The following is a 19,170-nucleotide window of genomic DNA, read 5'->3' as shown; positions in this document are numbered from 1 at the left end:
AAGTCTGGTGTCATGGTGGGGGTGGGGATTGAGACCCAGACCGACAAAGACGGGACGGGGATTGAATTTAGGGACGCTTTACCACTGAGCTGCAATCTTAGCCCTTTTTATTTTTATTTTGACGCAGGGTCTTCCTAGGTTACCCAGGCTGGCCTCCAATTTGAATAATCTTCCTTCAGCCTCCCAAGTCGAGGGATTACAGAGGAGTGCCCTCACGCTTGACGAGACTGAAATCTTAAATCCCACTAGCCTCCACTCCACTTGTATTTCCCTTCCAGGCGGAGGCCTACAAAACGATGACCATACTGTGAGAAATAAAGCCTAGTGGTTCATTTTCATAATATAGTGTTCAGCCTTAATTGGATCTAATTGTAGCCCTCCCCTTTTGCCCGCCCTAATTCTTTAATTAGCCTATCAAGTAGATTGTAACCCCGAACTCTTCCAATCAGAGTTAAGGGCAGCGCTTTGATAGGTTAGCGATTTAAACCAGTGGGATTGCACAACTCCTAGGGAGCCCACCACAAGGAAGGCATCTCCATGGGAACTTTATTCATTCCACAAGTCATGGTTTGTAGGAAAGAAGTTACGGACTCCTCTTGTGGGGCACGGACTCTGTACTGCCAGGGTCATTCTCTGAGTCGTCTTTGGGTCTGGGAACAGGCTGGAACTTGAGTAGGACAGGCGGGGTGAAGATGGAAGCCTTCACAGCAGGGGATGGAGTCTCATCACTGTTGAGAGAGCCACTACAGGCTGAGGTCCTGCATGGGAGACATCCAACACATGCCCATGAGGTATGACACCAGCACACAGGACTGCCAAAGGTACACGTGACAATATCCTAAGCTGCAGGATGGCTCCCAATACTACTTTGAGAATGTTGGTTGCAGCAATGTTTGTGACTTTAAAGAACCAATCTAAATGTCCAGGAGAGAACAGCTAATTGAATCATGGTATAGCCAGGCTGTGAAGTTTTCTGACACTGTTTAAAGGAATAAAGGAGATAGCCAACAAATAAAAACATCCCAATTGTTTATTAATGGAAAAAAACAGTTGAAAAGTACACACAATATGACCCTAGTGTGTTGGAACCACCATTTGACCCATCTATCCTACTCCTCGGTTTATACCCATAGGACTTAAAAACAGCATACTACAGTGACACAGCCACACCAATGTTTATAACAGCACAATTCACAATAGCCTTGTGGAACCAACCTAGATGTCCTTCAATAGATGAATAGATAAAGAAATTCTGGTGTAAATATATATACAAGGGAATATTACTCAGTATTAAAAGAGAATAAAATCATGGCATTTGCAGGTAAATGAATGGTGTTGGAGAATATCATGCTAAGTGAAGTAAGCCAAACCCAAACCCAAATGCCAAATGTTTTCTCTGATATGTGGATGCTGATCCATAATGGGGGTGGGGGGAAGCATGGGCGGAAGAGAGGAACTTTGGATAGGGCAAAGGGGAAGGAGGGGAAGGGAGGTGGCATGAGGGTGGGAAAGATGGTGGAATGAGATGGACATCATTACCCTAAGTACATGTATGAGAATACAAATGGTGTGATTCTATTTTGTGTACAACCAGAGAAATAAAAAATTGTGCTCTATATGTGTACTATGAATTGAAATATATTCTTCTGTCATGTATAACAAATTAGAAAAAATAAATTTAAAAGAATTAACTAGTGTACTTGTGTGTGTAGACCCAAAATGTTTGGAATGGCACATAAAAAAAAACTTCTTAGCAGTGGTATCTTATATGTATTTTCTGTGTGAACTTTTCTCCATGTAATATATTCTGGTTTTTTTTTTTTTTTCCATTTTATTGATTGAGTGATTGATTGTACCAGGGATTGAACCGAAGGGTACTTAACCATTGAGCCACATTCCCAGCCCTTTTATGTGTTTTATTTAGAGACATGGTCTGCTGAGTTGCTTAGGGCCTCACTTAATTGCTGAGGCTGGCCTTGAACTCATGATCCTCCTGCCTGGTTCCCAAGCCACTGGGATTACAGGCGTGTGCCATTGCACCCAGCTTTTTATACTTATTGTTTTGGGTACTAGGAATTGAATCCAGGGCCTTCCACATGCTAGGCAAGCACTCTACCACTGAGCTACACCTTTACCCCTTAAATTTTAAAAAACCAATTAAAAATAACCCATATTTTGGTGATGACACCATAGTATCATAACTCACACAGAAAGATGTACCAAGAGCCTAGAAGACAGCCACATCAGTGCAATATTTCCACACACAAAAACAGTTGAGTAAATGATGTTCTGATGTTCTATTCATACCATGGAGTATTTTGCATTATTATTGGTGAACCTAAAGATATTTTTAATGTTGTGGGAAGAAACTAATATGCTAATATTGTCTACAAAATTGCGTAACAGAACACTCCCAATCTCAGTTATACAGCAAACAATAACATGTGCACATACACACATGTCCATGAAAAGAAGCCTTGACTAAAACAGAAATATAATGGTTTGTTATTTCTGGAGTTAGGAATAGGAGGGGATCTGGTGAGTCTTTTCTGTGTGGGTTTCATATTGTCTGCAAGTAAACCTATTGCCTTTAGATTCTAAAAACAGATAGCTTTCTTATTAATTTCCATACTCTTTCCCTTGTAATTATACTTTAGGGGATTCATCTGAAATTCAGAAACAGCTTGGTATATAACAACTTTAATGCCAGCCCTGAATACACTAGTGGAAAACTAGAAGTTAGTCTTGTATCTCCCAGTGGAATTAAATAGTAAAGGTACCACATACACTGGATGGCTATTGCCCCAATCAATGATGCTTGTGTTTAAAACAGTCCAGAAGGGGCTGGAGTTGTGGCTCAGTGGTATAGCACCTGCCTGGCATGTGTGAGGCCCTGGGTTCGATCCTCAGCACTGCATATAAATAAATAAAATAAAAGATCCATTTACAACTAAAAATAATAATAAAACAGTCCAGAAGCATTCAACTGCCAGGATTGTAACATTAAGTGACAGAGGCAAGATTTTTTTTAAATGAATCACATATAGATAAAACTATGCCTAGGAAAGACTAGAAAAGATGATCATAGTCCTGCTCTGTGACTTCACTTTGAAGACCTAATAATGGTCAGTGCTTCATTTTGAAATTTTGTTTTGTAACATTGCAAAAAACCCTTCTGTCACCCAGCAGTCACCTTCACATCCTTCCCCCAACTTGTCTATTTCTTCCATTTAACTATAATTCATGAATATACAGAAACATGTTTAATCATATTTATAATTTTAACAGCTATATAACATTCCATAGTTATATAGATACATATTTGAGCTGTTTCCATATGTCCTCTTTTTAACTGATGTTGACATAAATATTTTTAAACAAATGATCTTTTTCTTTTCTATTTTATTTCCCTGGAAGAAGTTTCCAGGATTGAAAATACTGGGTGAAAGAGTTCAGGAATTTCTATTTTGAAAAGACTTTCTTTCAAGAGAACTAAGCCTAGCCAGGTACAGGGGCATACACCTGTAATTCCAGCTAATGGCAAGTTTGAGGTCAGTATGGGCAACTTAATGAGACCCTGTCTCAAAAAAATAAAAAGAGCTGGGGGTATAGCTCAGTGGTAGAGTACACCTGGGTTCAATTCCCAGTACTACCAAAAAAAATTGTATTTATAAATATTGGGCTGTCTCCCCAACACCCCCTACCCATAATGGGGATTGAACCCAGAGGGGCTTAACCATTGAGCCACATCCCTTGTCCCTTTTTTTTTTTTTTTTTTTAATTTGAGACAGGGTCTTGATAAGTTCCTAAGGTGGCTTTGAACTTGGGAGCCTCTTGTCTCAGCCTCCCAAATTTGTGGGATTGCAGGCATGTGTCCCTGCACCCAGCAACAACCCAATATTTAGAAATGGGCAAAGAATCTTACAAAACACTTCTCCAGGGCTGAGGATGTGGCTCAAGCGGTAGCGCGCTCGCCTAGCATGCGTGCGGCCCGGGTTCGATGCTCAGCACCACATACAAACAAAGATGTTGTGTTTGCCGAAAACTAAACAATAAATATTTTAAAAAAACACTTCTCCAAAGATATACAAATAACCAATAAGTACAGGAAAATGCCTCAACAACATTAGTCATCAGGGAGATGCAAATCAAACCCGCAGTGAGAGAGAAACACTTCACCTCATACCCATTGAGATGGTTGTATTAAAAAAGGCAATTAAGTTGTGTTGCATATATATAGTAGGCATCTATAGTCCCAGCTACTTAAGAGGCTGACTTGGGAGGACTGCTTGAGCCCAGGAGTTCAAGACCAGCCTGGGCAACATAGGGAGACTCCATCTGAAAGAAAGAAAGAAAGAAAAAGTAACAATAAATATTGGGCAAGAGGTGGAGAAATTGGAAACTTCATACATTGCTAGTGGGATTATAAAATGAGGCAGCCACTATGGAAAAACAGTTTAGTTGGCCCAGCAATCCCACTCCTAGGAGTATACCCCCAAAAACTGAAAACTATGCCCTCACGAAAATTTGTTCACAAATGTTTGTAACATCATTGTTTCCAGCAGTCAAAAACGTTAAAAAGTCTAATTCCTATCAACTGATGAATGGCTCAATAATAATACAATGGAACATTATTCAATCATCAAAAGAAGGTATTAACATTGCTATAAGTCACACCATGAAAACATTATACTGAGTGGAAGCACCCAGATACAAAAGGCCATAAATATGATTCCATTGATATGAAATATCCAGATAGATCTACACAGAAGTAGATTAGTACTTGCTTACAGCTGGTAGGTAGAGAACTGGGGGTGGCATCTTAGGAGTGCTGTAATTTCCCCTGCAACATGAACATGAATATACATATACAAGTGTCTGTTGAGTCCCTGTTTTCCATTCTTTGAGATATATACATATATATAGAAGTGGAATTGCTGGGTCACATGGGAACTCTGTTTAACATTTTGAAGAACTGCTGAACTGATTTTCACAGTAGTTACACTATTTTACATTATCACCAACCACATGTGGGTTCCAATTTCTCCATATCCTCTCCTCAATACTTGCTAATGTTTTGGGGTTTTATTTTGCTTTTAAATTATAGCCATTCTAGTCTATGTAATATGTTATCTTGTGGGGTTTGTTTCATTTTGATTTAGTCTCAGGAATTGAACCCAGAGGTGCTCAACCACTGAGACACATCCTTAGACCTTTTTGAGACAGGGTCTCACTAGGTTGCTTACAGTCTAAGTTGGTGAGGCTGGCTTTGAACTTGCAATCCTCCCGCCTCAGCCTCCCAAGTTGTTGAGATTACAGGCATGTGCCATCGCACTGGCATTTTGTGATTTTGAATTGCATTTTCCTAATAACTAATGTTACTGAATATTTTTTCCTGTCTATTGGTCATATATCTTCTTTTGTATATCTTCTTTGGAATATCTAATCAAATTTTGTGCCCATCTTCAATTGGTTTGCTTTCTTTTGCAGGGGTTGCTTTTTCATTGTTGAAATGATTTGCAAATACTACCTCCCACTGTAGATGTGTTTTATTTTGTGCAAGTTTATGTGTAACGGGGAAACGAATGTAGAGGAACTCTACCACTGAGTTACATCCCCAGCCCTTTTAAAATTTTATTTTGAAATGGGCTCACTAAATTGCTAATATGAGCCTTGAACTTGCAACCCTCTCGTGACTTGCTGGGATTATAGGTGTGCACCATGGTGCCCAGCATGGATCATCTTTTCACATTCTCTCTTTCTGAGCTACATCTCCAGCCCTTTTTAACTTGAGTCAGGGTCTCATTAAGTTGTTTAAAGCCTTGCTTAGTTGCTGGGGCCAGCTTTGAACTTGTGATCCTCCTGTCTCAGCCTGAGTCATAGGGATCACAGATGTGCACCAACACACGAGCTTTTCTTTTTCTTTTCTTTTTAAGATGGAGTCTTGCTATGCTGTTCAGGTGGCCTTAAGTGATTCTCCTGCCTTACCTTTCCAAGTAGCTGGGATTACAGGCATGTATTACCATTTGGTGCTAGGGATTGAACCCAAGGCCTCACCCATGCTAGGCAGGCACTCCATTCCAGCCCCTCACTCTCTTCTTTCGTAGCTGAGGAAAATGTTTTTAAATTGATGGTGATGCTTACACAACTATAAAATACAAAAACCCATTTAATTAAACAATAATTGTGGCTTGTATACTATATGTGTTATCTGAGAAAAGGGGTTAAAAAGAGACTGGGGAACCGGGCAAGGTGGGACACACCTGTAATCCCAGTACTCAGGAACCTGAGGCAGGAGGATTGGAGTTCAAAGACAGCCTCAGCAACTGTGAGGTACCAAGCAACTCAGTGAGATCCTGTCTCTAAATAAAATACAAAGTAGGGCTGGGGATGTGGCTCAGTCGTCAAGTGCCCCTGAGTTCAATCCTTAGTACCCAAAATAAAAGGGACTGGGGGGTGGGCTAGGGTTGTGGCTCAGTGGTAGAGCACTTACCTAGCATGTGTGAGGCACTGAATTCAATTCTTATCATCGGATATAAATACATGAATAAAATTAAGGTCCATCGACATCTAAAAAAATATATTAAAAAATAAAAAAGGGACCGGGCCTCAGGTGTCGTGGCACACCCCTGTAATCCCTGCTACTGGGGAGGCTAAGGTAGGAGGATCATAAGTTCAAAGCCAGCCTCAGCAAATTAGTCTTAAAATAAAAAATAAAAGGGGCTGGGGATGTGGCTCAGAGTTCAATCCGCAAAGTTCAATCCCTGGTATCCCGCCCCCCCCCCCCCAAAAAAAAGAACTAAGCTTATGTGGTAATATTTTCATAGCTAAAAAGAGTTTCTTTCTAAAACCTTGTTTATACAGTCATCTCTTCACTTTTTTTTTTTTTTTTTAAACTGGTGATTGAACTCAGGGGTGATTTACCACTGAGCAACATCCCTAGTCCTTTTTCTATTTCTTATATTATTTTCAGATAGGGTCACCCTAAGTTGCTGAGGTTCTTGCTAAGTTACTGAGGCTGGCCTAAAACTTGCAATCCTCCTGCCTCAGTCTTCCCAGTTGCTGGGATTACGGGGGTATGCCACCATACCCAGCTACTTTGGGCTTTTTTTTTTTTTCTTTTTTGTAGTTGGACACAATACCTTTATTTTATTTATTTATTTTCATGTGGTGCTGAGGATCAAACCCAGGGCCTCACATGTGTTGGCGAGCACTCTACCACTGAGCCACAACCTCAGCCCCTACTTTGGGCTTTTCAATAGCTATATAAACACTCACCCCAGCAATCTCTGCATTTATATCTTTCATTACAAAAGCAGCCAAAAGCACTTTTAAAGATTTACTTATTATTTGGGGTTCTCTTAGGTAAACTCTCTGTGAGAAACTATGTGATTTTCTTACATATAAATCACAGGATTTGGGATGTGGTTCTGTGATCCAGTGCTTGCCTAGCATCCATGAGTCCCTGGGTTTGACCCCCAGCAGCACCAGCACCAGCACCACCACCACAACATATCCATGGAAACTGGGTGCAGTGTCACATTCTTGTAGACCCAGCTACCTAAGTGGGTAAGGTGGAAGGATTGCTTGAGCCCAGGAATTTAAGGCCAGTTGGGCAACAAAGCACATGTTTTTTTAAAAAAGTGGCTGGGTGCAGTGACATACACCTGTAATCCCATTGGCTTGGGAGACTGAAACAGAAGACAAGGCACTAAGCAACTCAATGAGACACTGCCTCCAAATAAAATACAAAATAGGGCTGGGGATGTGGCTCAGTGGTTGAGTACCCCTGAGTTCAATCCCTAGTACCAAAAAAAAAAAAAAAAAATCTGAACTCATTCGTTGCTAGTAAGAATGCAAAATGGTCCATTCGCTTTGGAAGGCAATTTGGTAGTCTCTTGCAAAACTAAACAAACTCTTAGTACATGACCTAGCAAACATGCTCCTTGATATTTATTCAAGTTGAAAATTATGTTCACATAAAAACTTGCACTCGGATATTTATAGCAAATTGCCAAAAATTATACGCAACCAAAATGTCTTTAAGGAAATAAACAGGTAAATAAAATGTGATACACCCAGGCAAAGGAGAATTTTTCAGAGATAAAGCAACAATAGAAGTAATCACATGATGAAAAGACATGGAAAATGTTCAAGGCCCATTGTACACACACACACACACACCAAAAGACATGGAAAACTTAAATGCATATTATCAAGCATAACATGCCAATCAGAAAATGCTCTGTTACTGTATGACACCAACTACATAATGTTCTAGAAAAGGCAAAACTAGGGAGACAGTAAAAAGATCAGTGGTTTTCAGGAGTTGGGGAGAGGAAGGAATGAATAGGCTGAGCACAAAGGATTTTCTGGACAGTGAAACTGCTCTACATGATACCATAATGAAGGATTCATGTCATTAATATTTTGTCTAAACTCATAGAAAGCACAACAGCAAAAGTGAACTCTAATGTAAACTAGAAGGTCTGAGTATTAATGATGTGTCAATGTAGGTTCATCAAATGCAACAAATGTACCTCTCTGGTATAGTATGTGGATAGTGGGGAAGACTATGCATTTGTGGAGGTAAGAATCTCTGTACTTATTGGTTAATTTTGCTGTGAGCCAAAAACAGGTCTAAAAACTAAAAGCTAATGTTTTTTTTGTTTTGTTTTGTTTTTGTTTTTTAAGTCACACAATGAAGCAGTCAGTCTAAATTACACTGAGGGCTGGATATGTTGGCTCCTGCCTGTAATTCCATCAACTTGGGAAGCTGAGGCAGAAGAATTCCAAGTTTAAGGCCAGTCTTAACAACTTAGCAAGGCCTAAGCAACCTAGTAAGACTCTGTCTCAAAATAAAAAATATACAGGGCTAGGGATGTTGCTCAGTGGTTAAGTACCCTGGGTTCAATCCCAGTACCAACAACAATAATTGTAATAATAAATTACACATGGGCTGGGGTTGTGGCTCAGTGGCAGAGTGCTTACCTCACACATGTGAGGCACTGGGTTCAATCCTTAGCACCACATAAAAATAAACAAACAATGGGCTGGGCTTATGACTCAGTGGTAGAATGCTTGCCTTGAATGTGTGAGACAATGGGTTTGATTCTCAGCACCATATAAAATAAATAAATAAAATAAAGGTCCATCAAAAACTAAAAAATATATTTTTAAATAAATAAATAAACAGGAGCTGGGGTTGTGGCTCAGTGTTAGAGCGCTCGCCTAGCCTAGCACATGCAGGGCGCTGGGTTTGATCCTCAGTACCACATAAAAATAAAAAAATAAAGGTATTGTGTCCAACCACAATTAAAAAAACAAAAATATTAAAAAATAAATAAATACACAAAATGTATTGTGTCCATGTATAATAAAAAAAAAATAATAGGGCTGGGGTTGTGGCTCAGTGGTAGAGCACTTGCCTAGCATGTGTGAGGCCCTGGGTTCAATTCTCAGCACCACATAAAAATAAAATAAAGGTATATTGATGACTAAAAAAAGTTTAAAATAATAATAATAATAAATTACACTTGGGAAATACTTAACATTGCAGGTAGAAAAAGCAGGTGATTTTAAAAACCTACATTCAGTGAACCTGTGCTTTGCAAAACACATATATAGAGCATGGGAGGAATAGACAAATCTATATAGGGCAGAGGGGTGGGAGGAGAAGGGAGGCAGCAAGGGGTTAGCAATAATTGTGGAATGTGATGGACATCATTATCCAAAGTACATGTATGAAGACATGAATTGGTGGGAATATACTTTATATACAAACAGAGATATGAAAAATTGTATGTGTCTATATGTATAATAAGAATTGTGATGCATTCCATTGTCATGTATTTAAAAAATAAAAGCAATTTTAAAAAACCACATATATAACAAAATCATAGGACTGCCTCGTTTGGCAGCATCATTCCTTTTCAGTTGGGCCTTCAGGTGGTTTGTTACTAATTTCTCAAAATTACAAAAACTAGGAAGGGATCATGACTTTTCTGGCAGCTCTGATTACATTTAGAGTCATTCCCAGAAATGGAAATCATAAGTAAGATTTATTTGGCCAGGCACAGTGGCACATGCGTGAAATCCCAGCTACAGGGGAGGGTGAACAGGAGGATTGAAAGTTTGAGGCCAGTCTTGGCAACTGAACAAGACCTTGTCTCAAAAAAAAGGGCTGGGGATATAGTTCAGTGGTAACACTCCCCTAGGTTCAATCCCCATTAACACACACACACACACACACTATATATATATATATATATATGATTTTTTTGCATAATACTACAATGTCTGTCAGAGGAGAAGGGTGGATATACTGGGGCTGGGGCACAGCTAGAATTTATCTGGCCCAGAGAGGTACAGAGACTTGCTTACCAGGGGAAGCCAGGGCAGTGAAGCTTATGCGCACTGTTTCCAGCCAAGTATGAGAAATGGAAGCCTCCGGGATTGAGAACCAAGGGGGTCAGATCAACCATGTGGCTGAAAAACAGGGCAGAGATGGGATTTCAGGCCTGGACCCCTCCCCAGCCTCAAAGTGCAGATCTGTGACACAGGCTTGAAAGTCTCATACAGAGTCTAGACTCCTCTGGGAAATGAGGACAATAATCACTGAAGACCATGGTGAGAATTAAGTGGAACAAAAAACAAACAAACAAAAAACAACCAAGTTTGGTTCCCCAAATGCCTCCCACAAATGCTCCTTTTTCATTTCCCTAAGCCCAAAGTAAATTCCCTCCACCTCTTTGGGTTTGAGGACAAGCCATTCCAGTTTAGTTTCACTTCAGACCTTGAAATGTTCAATTTCTCCATCTGCAGAAAACAAAGGAAATCTCAGGACAACTGTAGGGATCTCAGCATGCAGAAAAACAATCCTTATCAAAAAACTAGAACTATGTGACTTTCATTCATTCAGCAGATATATCAATACCCACCTTGACTTGGCAATTTAGGGATACAAGGAAGAGTATGGGGAGGGACTGGCAGCTGACTGAGGAGGTCCTAATTCAGCTTAGGGGAGGAAGAAGGACCTGAAGTGAGATACACAGGATAAACTGGAGCCTGGAATTCAGGCAACATGGGGACAACACTCATGTGAAGAGGTAGTATAAGGTTAAAGATATGGGAGAGGCCTACGGTTTTCCACCTGTCCTTTGGGAACCCCAGAATCCTGCGAAGGGCAGCTGGGGTTGCCTTGCTCACCTGAGGTCAAGAAGGTGGAGCTCTGTGCCTTTGACCTCCACCAGGACCCCTCAACCAGAGCAGCCCCCTTTTATCTGCTTCATCCACTACTGTTCTACCCAAGACCTTGACTGCAAAGAGGGTTCTGCAGATATCTGAGAGCCATGGCTATGGGCCTGGGAGAGCAGTAGATTGTTCTGAGCAAGGGGACAGAGACTGCCCCTCCCAGGACAGCCTGGAGTGGTGGACACTCCCACTGACCGACTTGCTGGGCAGCGGAGAGAAAGGGCCAAAGACCCTGGGCATAGTATATACAGGGGGTGATGGGGCCAGTACAGAGGCCATGGTGGTAGCAGGTGGTGGCAGCGGGGTTGGTGGCAGGCATGGGGAGGTTGACCGGTCCCGTAAGAGGATGGGTTCTGGTTTCTTCAGTTTGGGCTTCCTTTTCCTCTTCTTGGCATCTGTGACAAAAGGTGCCAATGAGTACCTACCCCAAGGCCAGACCAGGGTAGAGTAGAGGCCAAAAACAACGGTGCAGGATCTTCACACCATTCCGCCAGCAAGGAAGAGAAGGTACCAGGGACAATACCTAGGGCCACCATGACAGGCAATAATATGCACCATCTGACTAACCCCACACTCTCATGGAGAAAGAGTACATGGTCTTTATCTTATAGGTGAAATCAGAGCCTATGTTTGATAAAGCACAGGCAGGATCCACAACTGGGTTGTCTGACTTCAAGGGCAGAATTTCATGAGAAGTAATGAAGTATCTCAGCCAGAGAAGTGGGGTTGGTCTGTACAGGTGAGCCTGCCATCCACCCCCCAAGCACTGAGGAAAGCTGTCTACCAACACCTGTGGGAGTATCTAGACCCCATTTTGAGCCCATACCAACACCAGTCCCTGGGTCTGGGATGTAAAAGAAGAGTGCTTCCTTCACGTGGAAACCTACATTGAGGAGGTCTTAGAGATGGGCTCAGGGAAGGCATCTTTGAGGGACAGGATCCTGGGCCAGCCTCCTTTCCTCTCTTTTAGGTTTTCCTACTGCATTCAACTAATCTGGCTACTTCTACTGTTTAAAGTTGGAGATGACCAAGAAAGTAGGTGTTTACAAGAGGCTCATATACCCCATCATATAGCCCATTACAGGTCTATGCCTGTAATCCCAGCATTTTGGGAAGCTGGGACAGCAGGATTACAGATTGAAGGCCAGTCTTAGCAATTTAACAAGACTCATCTCAAAATTAAAAATAAACAAATGAAAAGGGCTAGGGATGTAGATCAGTGGTACAATGCCACTGGATTCAATCCTGGTAACACACACACACACATGTGCGTGCGCACACACACACACACACACATACACACCTACAAGGAAAAAAAAAAAAAAGCTCATTTGCTGTCATAATAACTACCACCCAGCAATGGCCTAGAGGCTAAGAGCCTATGCTCCAGACCAACTAGAGTCAAGTACAAATTCAGGCTCAGCTACTACCTACATGACCTTGCACATATCATACATGTCAGCTAAGTTCCTTAAGTCTCTATTTCCTCTTCTATAAAACAAAGAAAAAGGACATTGAGGTTACTTGGGGAGGGGGCTATACGTGTTATTGGTCTATCAAATGAATCAGTGATATGGAAGACTCACATGTAGCACCACAAAGAAGTGGAAATCCCCAAGTGAGCCTTGTCTCCTGATGTGATGCTGAAGGAAGTTGCCTCACCCTAGGGTAGCAGATCTCCAAATACATCAAGTAACTCAACTTGAATCTAGCCAAGGCTTTAGCCTATTCAAGGAATAAAGGCAGGCTAGGCACAGTGGCACATATCTATAATCCCAGTCACTCAGGAGGCTGAGGAGAATCACAAGTTGGACTAGCCTCAGCAACTTAGTGAGACCCTGTCTCAAAATAAAAAGTAAAAAGGGGCTGGGGATGTAGCTCAGAGGTAAAGCACCCCTGAGTTAGATCTCCAGTACCAAAAAGAAAGAACAGAAAACAAGGTGAGTCACCAGAGGATGTCACAGTTCAAATCAATGACATGGAGGAAAGAAAAGTAGAACCATCTCCCCTTAAAGGTGATTTCAACTAAACTGGTCATGGATCCTCATTTGCCTAAGGCAAGCCCAGTTTATCCCTGCCATCCTTGCGTGATCACAAATGTACCAATATGGACTCAAATTGTATAGTCATCCAGTGAAAAAGGAAGGTAAGGGCTGGGGTTGTGGCTCAGCGATAGAGCCCTGGCTTAGCACATGCAGGGCGCTGGGTTCAATCCTCAGCACCACATAAAAATAAAATATTGTGTCCAACTACAACTAAAAAAATCAAATAAAATAAAATTTTTTAAAAAAGAAGATAAAAGACTCAATGCCTGATCACTTCTTGCTATTTTAGCTAAGATCAAGTGTAGAGGCCTAATGCCTGAAAATAATGTGTGGACCTCAATGGATCCTGACATGACAGACTGAGTGTATCACCAGGAAGATATGACTATGTTTCAGCAAATATTTTGGGACTGTTGTGAGTTATGTCAGAAAATATCTTAAAAAAAAAAAAACAACTAATATGCATGGACTGGTAATATAGCTCCAGGGTAGAACACTTGCCTAGCATGTATGACCCCTGGGTTCAATCCCCAGTACTGCAAACAATTAAAAAAAAAAAAAAAGTAATATAATAAAATAAAAAATAAAGATGCATACAGCTGAAGGGTACAGATCATTGATAGGTGCTTAGCATGAGCAAGAACAGGGGTTCAATCTCTAACATAAATAAATTTAAAAATTAAATAAATAAAATTGAAATGCATTCTACAGTATTCAAGAGGTACAATAACTGAGATTTCATTTAAAATATTCCAGGAAAAGGCAAGGGGTGCAGGACTGGGGATATAGCTCAGTTGGCAGAGTGCTTGTCTTGCATGCAGAAGGCCCTCGGTTCAATTCCCAGCACCATTAAAAAAAAAAAAAAAAAAAAAGGCAATGGGTGCAGAAAGTAAAAGCATCATGTCAAGATGGGGACAGTAGATGAGGCTAGTGACAGATACTAAGATGTTTACTGATGTCTCTAGTTTCATGTATATTTACTTTCTTTTTCCTTTTGGGGGTGGGGGCAGGGAATACTGGTGATTGAACCCAGAGGCTCTTTCCACTGAGCTACATCTCCAGCCCTTTATATTATTTTGAGATAGGATCTCATTAAGTTACTCAGGTTGGTCCTGACTTTATGATCCTCCTGCCTCAGCCTCCCAAGTCACTGGAATTACAAGGAGCCCCACCATGCCTGGCTATATTTACTTTCATAAGAGTAACCACTTCCAGACACAGGGTCAGAGAAAAGTGGGTCCTGTATCAGATTTGATGGGTCAGACACTGCTAGCTACCCTTCACTCAACACTCCAAAAACACACTTCAGAGGCTCTTAGGCTACGGAATGTGAGGTAACTCGTTCAGGATCACAGCCAGGAAGAAGCAGAGCTGGTGAGTTGCCTAACTAGATAATCTAACTAGAAGCAGTGTTTCTCTCCCTGGATGGGGCCTGTACCACCCGCCTGCTCTCTTCCTGCTCTGGATAAAACCTGGTCCAAAAAGGCAAATACAACAAGAGTGGGGATGGGCACCTCAAGTGGACCTGAGCTGGTCACCCAAGTCTCCAGCATTGCTGAGGATGTAATGGGCATATGGAGATGCCTTGGGCTCAGATTCCCAGAGCTCAGCCTGGGCAGAGATTGGGCCTCACCCTGGGAGTACAGGTGCACTCGATGGATGCTCCTTTTCAACTGCTCCAGGCGCTGGTGCATCTTTAGGGTGCCCATGCTGTTACACTGGTTCAGTTCTCCCTGGACAGCACACATGAACTTCGCCTACAACAGCGGGATAGGCAGGGGAGGAGGATACCAAGGAGTCATCTGCCCATTCCTCTCTAAAAGCTGGGTAGTCTTGATTTCTGGAAGACCCTAATAGCAACCCCAACTAAGCCCAATAGTGCCCTCCCAAACCCGTGGTACCCCACAAAGTCCCACCCTCCTCGGAGCTCCACCCTAAGGGGGAGCAGGCCAGGGTGGTCACCTCTCCCACCCTCCTGGTCCCCACCTCCTGCGGCCCGCACCCAGATAAAGGAAAGGAGCCCACGCTGCTCGCATTCGGTTTGCTTGCCCTTGCGCACGACCCTCTCTGCCAGGGCTGGATTGCGGTCAAGAGTGCGGAAGAGGCGGCGCAGAGAGCGTTCTGTGTAGGTCGCTGCCTGTCTCTCAAAGTCCTCCTCCGAAATGAGCTGGCAAAAGGTCACACTCTGGGGAAATTCACTGTCAAACTCATCCAGAACCTCCATCCTAAACCGGCTGCTGGTGGTGGAGCCGAACTGCCTGGGGACTTAGCGGTCGTTGGGGCCAGGTCGGCAGGATACCCAAACCGCCCGGAGGCGAGGTGAGAGGACCCCTCCCTAGGACCAGGGCTGAGATCACCAAAGGCAGAGGGGTCCCCTTAGGGGCCGCACCCACTCTCCCCTCCAGCTGCGGTGCAAGTTCCCTGTTCCCTCTCTGACAGCCGCAGCCCCCTCCCCCCTGACCCACCCCCAATAAATCAGCGGGGAGGCAAGGGGAGGGGCCAAATCCCCTGTGACTGTCACACGTGACAATGCCCAACCCTCTGGGCATGCGCTGTCACATCTTCCACGTGGCCAAGTAGCTGCGTGGTTAATAGTCCCATTCTGGGAGCTATCAGTCATTTGATCTCCACTTGGTCCCTGCCCACCCAGAGGACATGGGCATCTCCCTAAATCTTGACACTTCTTTAAGGCCCCAAACCCCTCTCCCAGCTTCCAGTCCCTTCTCTATCCCTGTGCTTCTTCACTTGGACAAGTACCATGCCTGCTTCGCCTTCACAAAGGCAATGCCCATAGGATTTCACTCTCCCCCTGACTCCTCCAGCTTTGGATTTTTCATCCTATTCCTTTCCTGCCCTACTCTCCAGCATCACACACACCTCCCGGATCTTACCCTCTTCAGGATCACTTCTTTGCTCTATCGTTCTAGTTGCCTGCATTCTGGCCCCTTCTCAGTGTCTTTCCTCCTGACCCTCTGATGTATTTCCGAAGACCCTTTCTTCACCTTACAGTCTTGAACAGTTCTTGATGCTGTTCAAGAACCCATAATTGACTTAACCCAAAACTTTGTCTCAGGCTCAACCTCCCTTGAATTCCAAACCCATATCCAAATGTCTGCTAGGGACAATTCTTGGGCATCTCACATGGAACACATTCCATGATTGGCAAATAACTTCTTCCCCCTGAAACCTGCCTTTCTCCTCCCTCCCTTATCTGGGCAGTAGTTGACCTCACCATCCATTCCAGCCACGACAGAGAGGTAGTGCCCTCCGGAAAACCCTTCCATCATCCCTGAGATTCAATGGAGTATATCTGAGAATTCAAAACAGATTTGTCTCCTAACAGCCAAACCACCAGCCCTCTAATTCCAGCTCTCTCTAGCATAGGAGGTAGTAGGCATTTCCTCCAGCTTGTAGGTCAGGGAGCAAGATGGAGACAATCAAGGAGGAACAGGGTCTATTTTGTGCATCTTGCCTAGTGGTTCAGGCAGAAACTCAAGTCAGATAAACCTGAATTCCAGTCTCTTTCCTGCTTCCTGCCCCCATGTGACTTACAAAATGAACCTTTATTTTTAAATATATGCCTATTTTCAAACAGGACAAGCACCCTTTGAAGTTTAAAAAGACCTTTGATTACTCCTACCACATTATGCTAATAACCATGCTTCACACTTTGTTTTCGCTTGTTTGTTCATTTCTGGTGCTAGAGATAAAAACTAGAGCCTTGTGCATGCAAGGCACTATCACTGAGCTACATCCTTTTCCCTATTACTGTTTTTAAAAAACATACTGGGCCCCTCCTCTGTGCCACATATGACCAAGAAAGATTTCACAAATGAAAACAACATATGGTCTCTGACTTCATGGGCTCCCAGGCACCTATTAGGGACTTCATCCACTGGGGAAAAATTGTGATCCAAAAGGCACTGCTAGAAGAATATTCCAGGGAAGGTTTTCCCCAAGGAGATAATGCTAGCCCTGAGTTCAAAAACCTTCCTCCAGCAAGAGCAGGAGATACCTGCTTCAGCAGTAGGTACAGAATCTGCACATGAATGAGGGGTGGCCACTTCCAGCAATGGCCCCTGGAAGCTAGAAGGGAGAAAGGGCCTGAGTCAGGCGAGATCAAGAAACCCCAAGGGGTCAGGACTAGGAGTCAGAGGAGCATTTGTCATTTCTCCTCATTCCTACCATGGATGCCAGGGCTTTTACCGCACCCCCTCCCCAGGGCAGGATTAAAGGCAGTGTTCTAGTATTCTCTGCTGGGAGAAGGTTACTCCCAAAAGTCCATCTGGAGACCTGAGCCTCCTTTCTAGGAGACAGGCTTGTATTAAAGGGCACATTGTGTCAGGTAGAGGTGGCCCTGCAAGCACACCTAGAATAAGGCTCCTTGGAAGTTTAACTTCAGGTCCCCTATTCCAGCTGGGAAGGCAGACATGCCAGACACCTCACAGCCCCTTCTGCAGGATCAGGGAATATTTCCCTATAAAAGAACAAGCTGGCACTGTTGATGGGCCTCACCAGCATGTTTCTTTATCCCAAGTCCACCCATCTAAGATTGTCCCACTCCTGCTGATGCTCTGGTGTGAAGGCTTTCTCCTAGAAGGCCTGTCTCACCCTCATTCCCAAACCCCACCCAAAAGAACATTTCTTTCTGAGCCTCATCCTCTTCAAACATTCAGGGAAGGCTAGGTCCCTTTTACCCCAACATGTCCATGGTTGATCTGGGTCTAAGCCAGGCATGCAAAGGATTTCTATTTCTCCACAAGCTCCTGGAGTCCCAAACTTACCTGGGGAGGAAAAGTGGAAAGATCTTCAACCAAGAGCCTTTCTGAATCTGAAGGCTCTTTGCACTTGTCCAGCATGATCAGGATGGACAGCTTGAGGGATGATCCCAAGGACCCACCCACCAGATCATCCCTTTGATGGATGGTTCAGTCCAATTCTGCACCCATGCTTAATTAATCCAAACACTTACCCTTTGGGTACCTCAGCTTTCTCAATTGAGAAGTTGAGTAAGGCAGCAAACACTCTTCTCCCCAAGTGCTATGAGCAGTGGGCAGACCTGACCGATGCCCTTTCATCATTGCACTGCTTCCCAGTGGCCCATAGTAGTGCAACAGGGAAAGAGTGTCGGGTAGGCCTGGCTTTCTTAGTGGTGGTAATGGGTGAGATCTGAAACCTGAAATGCAGGCCCATTTGGGTGGGGCCCTCTGCCTGGGGGAAGTGTGCCCTCTGACCCTAGAGGCCCAGGCCTGCCTAGACTCTCAAGTTTCCATGGAGAAGGGAGCAAACTGGGCAGGGGGGAGGGGAGGGCCTGCAGGACTAAGGAATCTGTCTGGAGGAAAAGGAAAGAAGAAGTTGTGGGTGAGGGGCATTCCCAGGTCTGGTCCCAAATGCTTTGACAATATCATTGCACTGCTTCTCAGAGCACAGTAGTGCAACCTCGTCAGAGCACCTGCAACCAGCAGGAGGGTCCCATAGTCCTCAATACATGCAGGGTGGGAATTTCAACCACAGATGGGTGGATGAGGCCAGAACCCTTGTCTAGGACAAGGGGAGAAGAGGATCTCATCAGTGTTGTCTCTCTTGAGGTCTTTAGAACCCCAGGGAACCCCAGCCTTCCCCAGCATGCTTCAGGTTGTGGAGGAGACAACCCAGCCCAGGAACAAGAGCTTATGGGACAAACCTCGGAGGGGGCACACACACAAAGGAGAGGGGCCCGAGCTCAGCCTCAGTCCAAGCCTACTAGCCCTTGGACCAGGGTGAGTACAGTCCAATGACCCTGCACCCTGCCTTGGCCTGCGACTCCAAGAAGGGCGACCCCATTCCGGGACGATGCGCCCTTGCAGCTCTGGACCTCATCCTGGGCCTCTTG

General features: G+C 43.7%; 1 protein-coding gene across 1 annotated transcript; it reads right to left on the bottom strand.

Annotated features, from left to right (window-relative positions):
• Positions 1–495: 495 nt before the first annotated feature.
• LOC124077063 (uncharacterized) lies at positions 496–15,685 on the bottom strand. The gene is made up of 6 exons (XM_046421289.1): positions 15,301–15,685; positions 14,932–15,055; positions 11,449–11,648; positions 10,748–10,818; positions 10,384–10,488; positions 496–758 (listed from the first exon to the last, which is right to left on the bottom strand). Exons 1-6 carry the CDS (start codon positions 15,520–15,522, stop codon positions 584–586), a joined length of 897 nt encoding a protein of 298 aa, XP_046277245.1. The 5' UTR covers positions 15,523–15,685; the 3' UTR covers positions 496–583.
• Between the last annotated feature and the right edge of the window lie 3,485 nt (positions 15,686–19,170).

Source organism: Marmota monax, unplaced genomic scaffold (genome assembly GCF_021218885.2).
Source record: "Marmota monax isolate L192 unplaced genomic scaffold, Marmota_monax_Labrador192_F-V1.1 WCK01_AAM20220418_F8-fsc00157, whole genome shotgun sequence".
Classification (NCBI taxonomy): Eukaryota; Metazoa; Chordata; class Mammalia; order Rodentia; family Sciuridae; genus Marmota; species Marmota monax.
The sequence above is the reverse complement of the archived record's forward strand: the minus strand, read 5'-3'. Positions and strand labels throughout refer to the sequence as shown.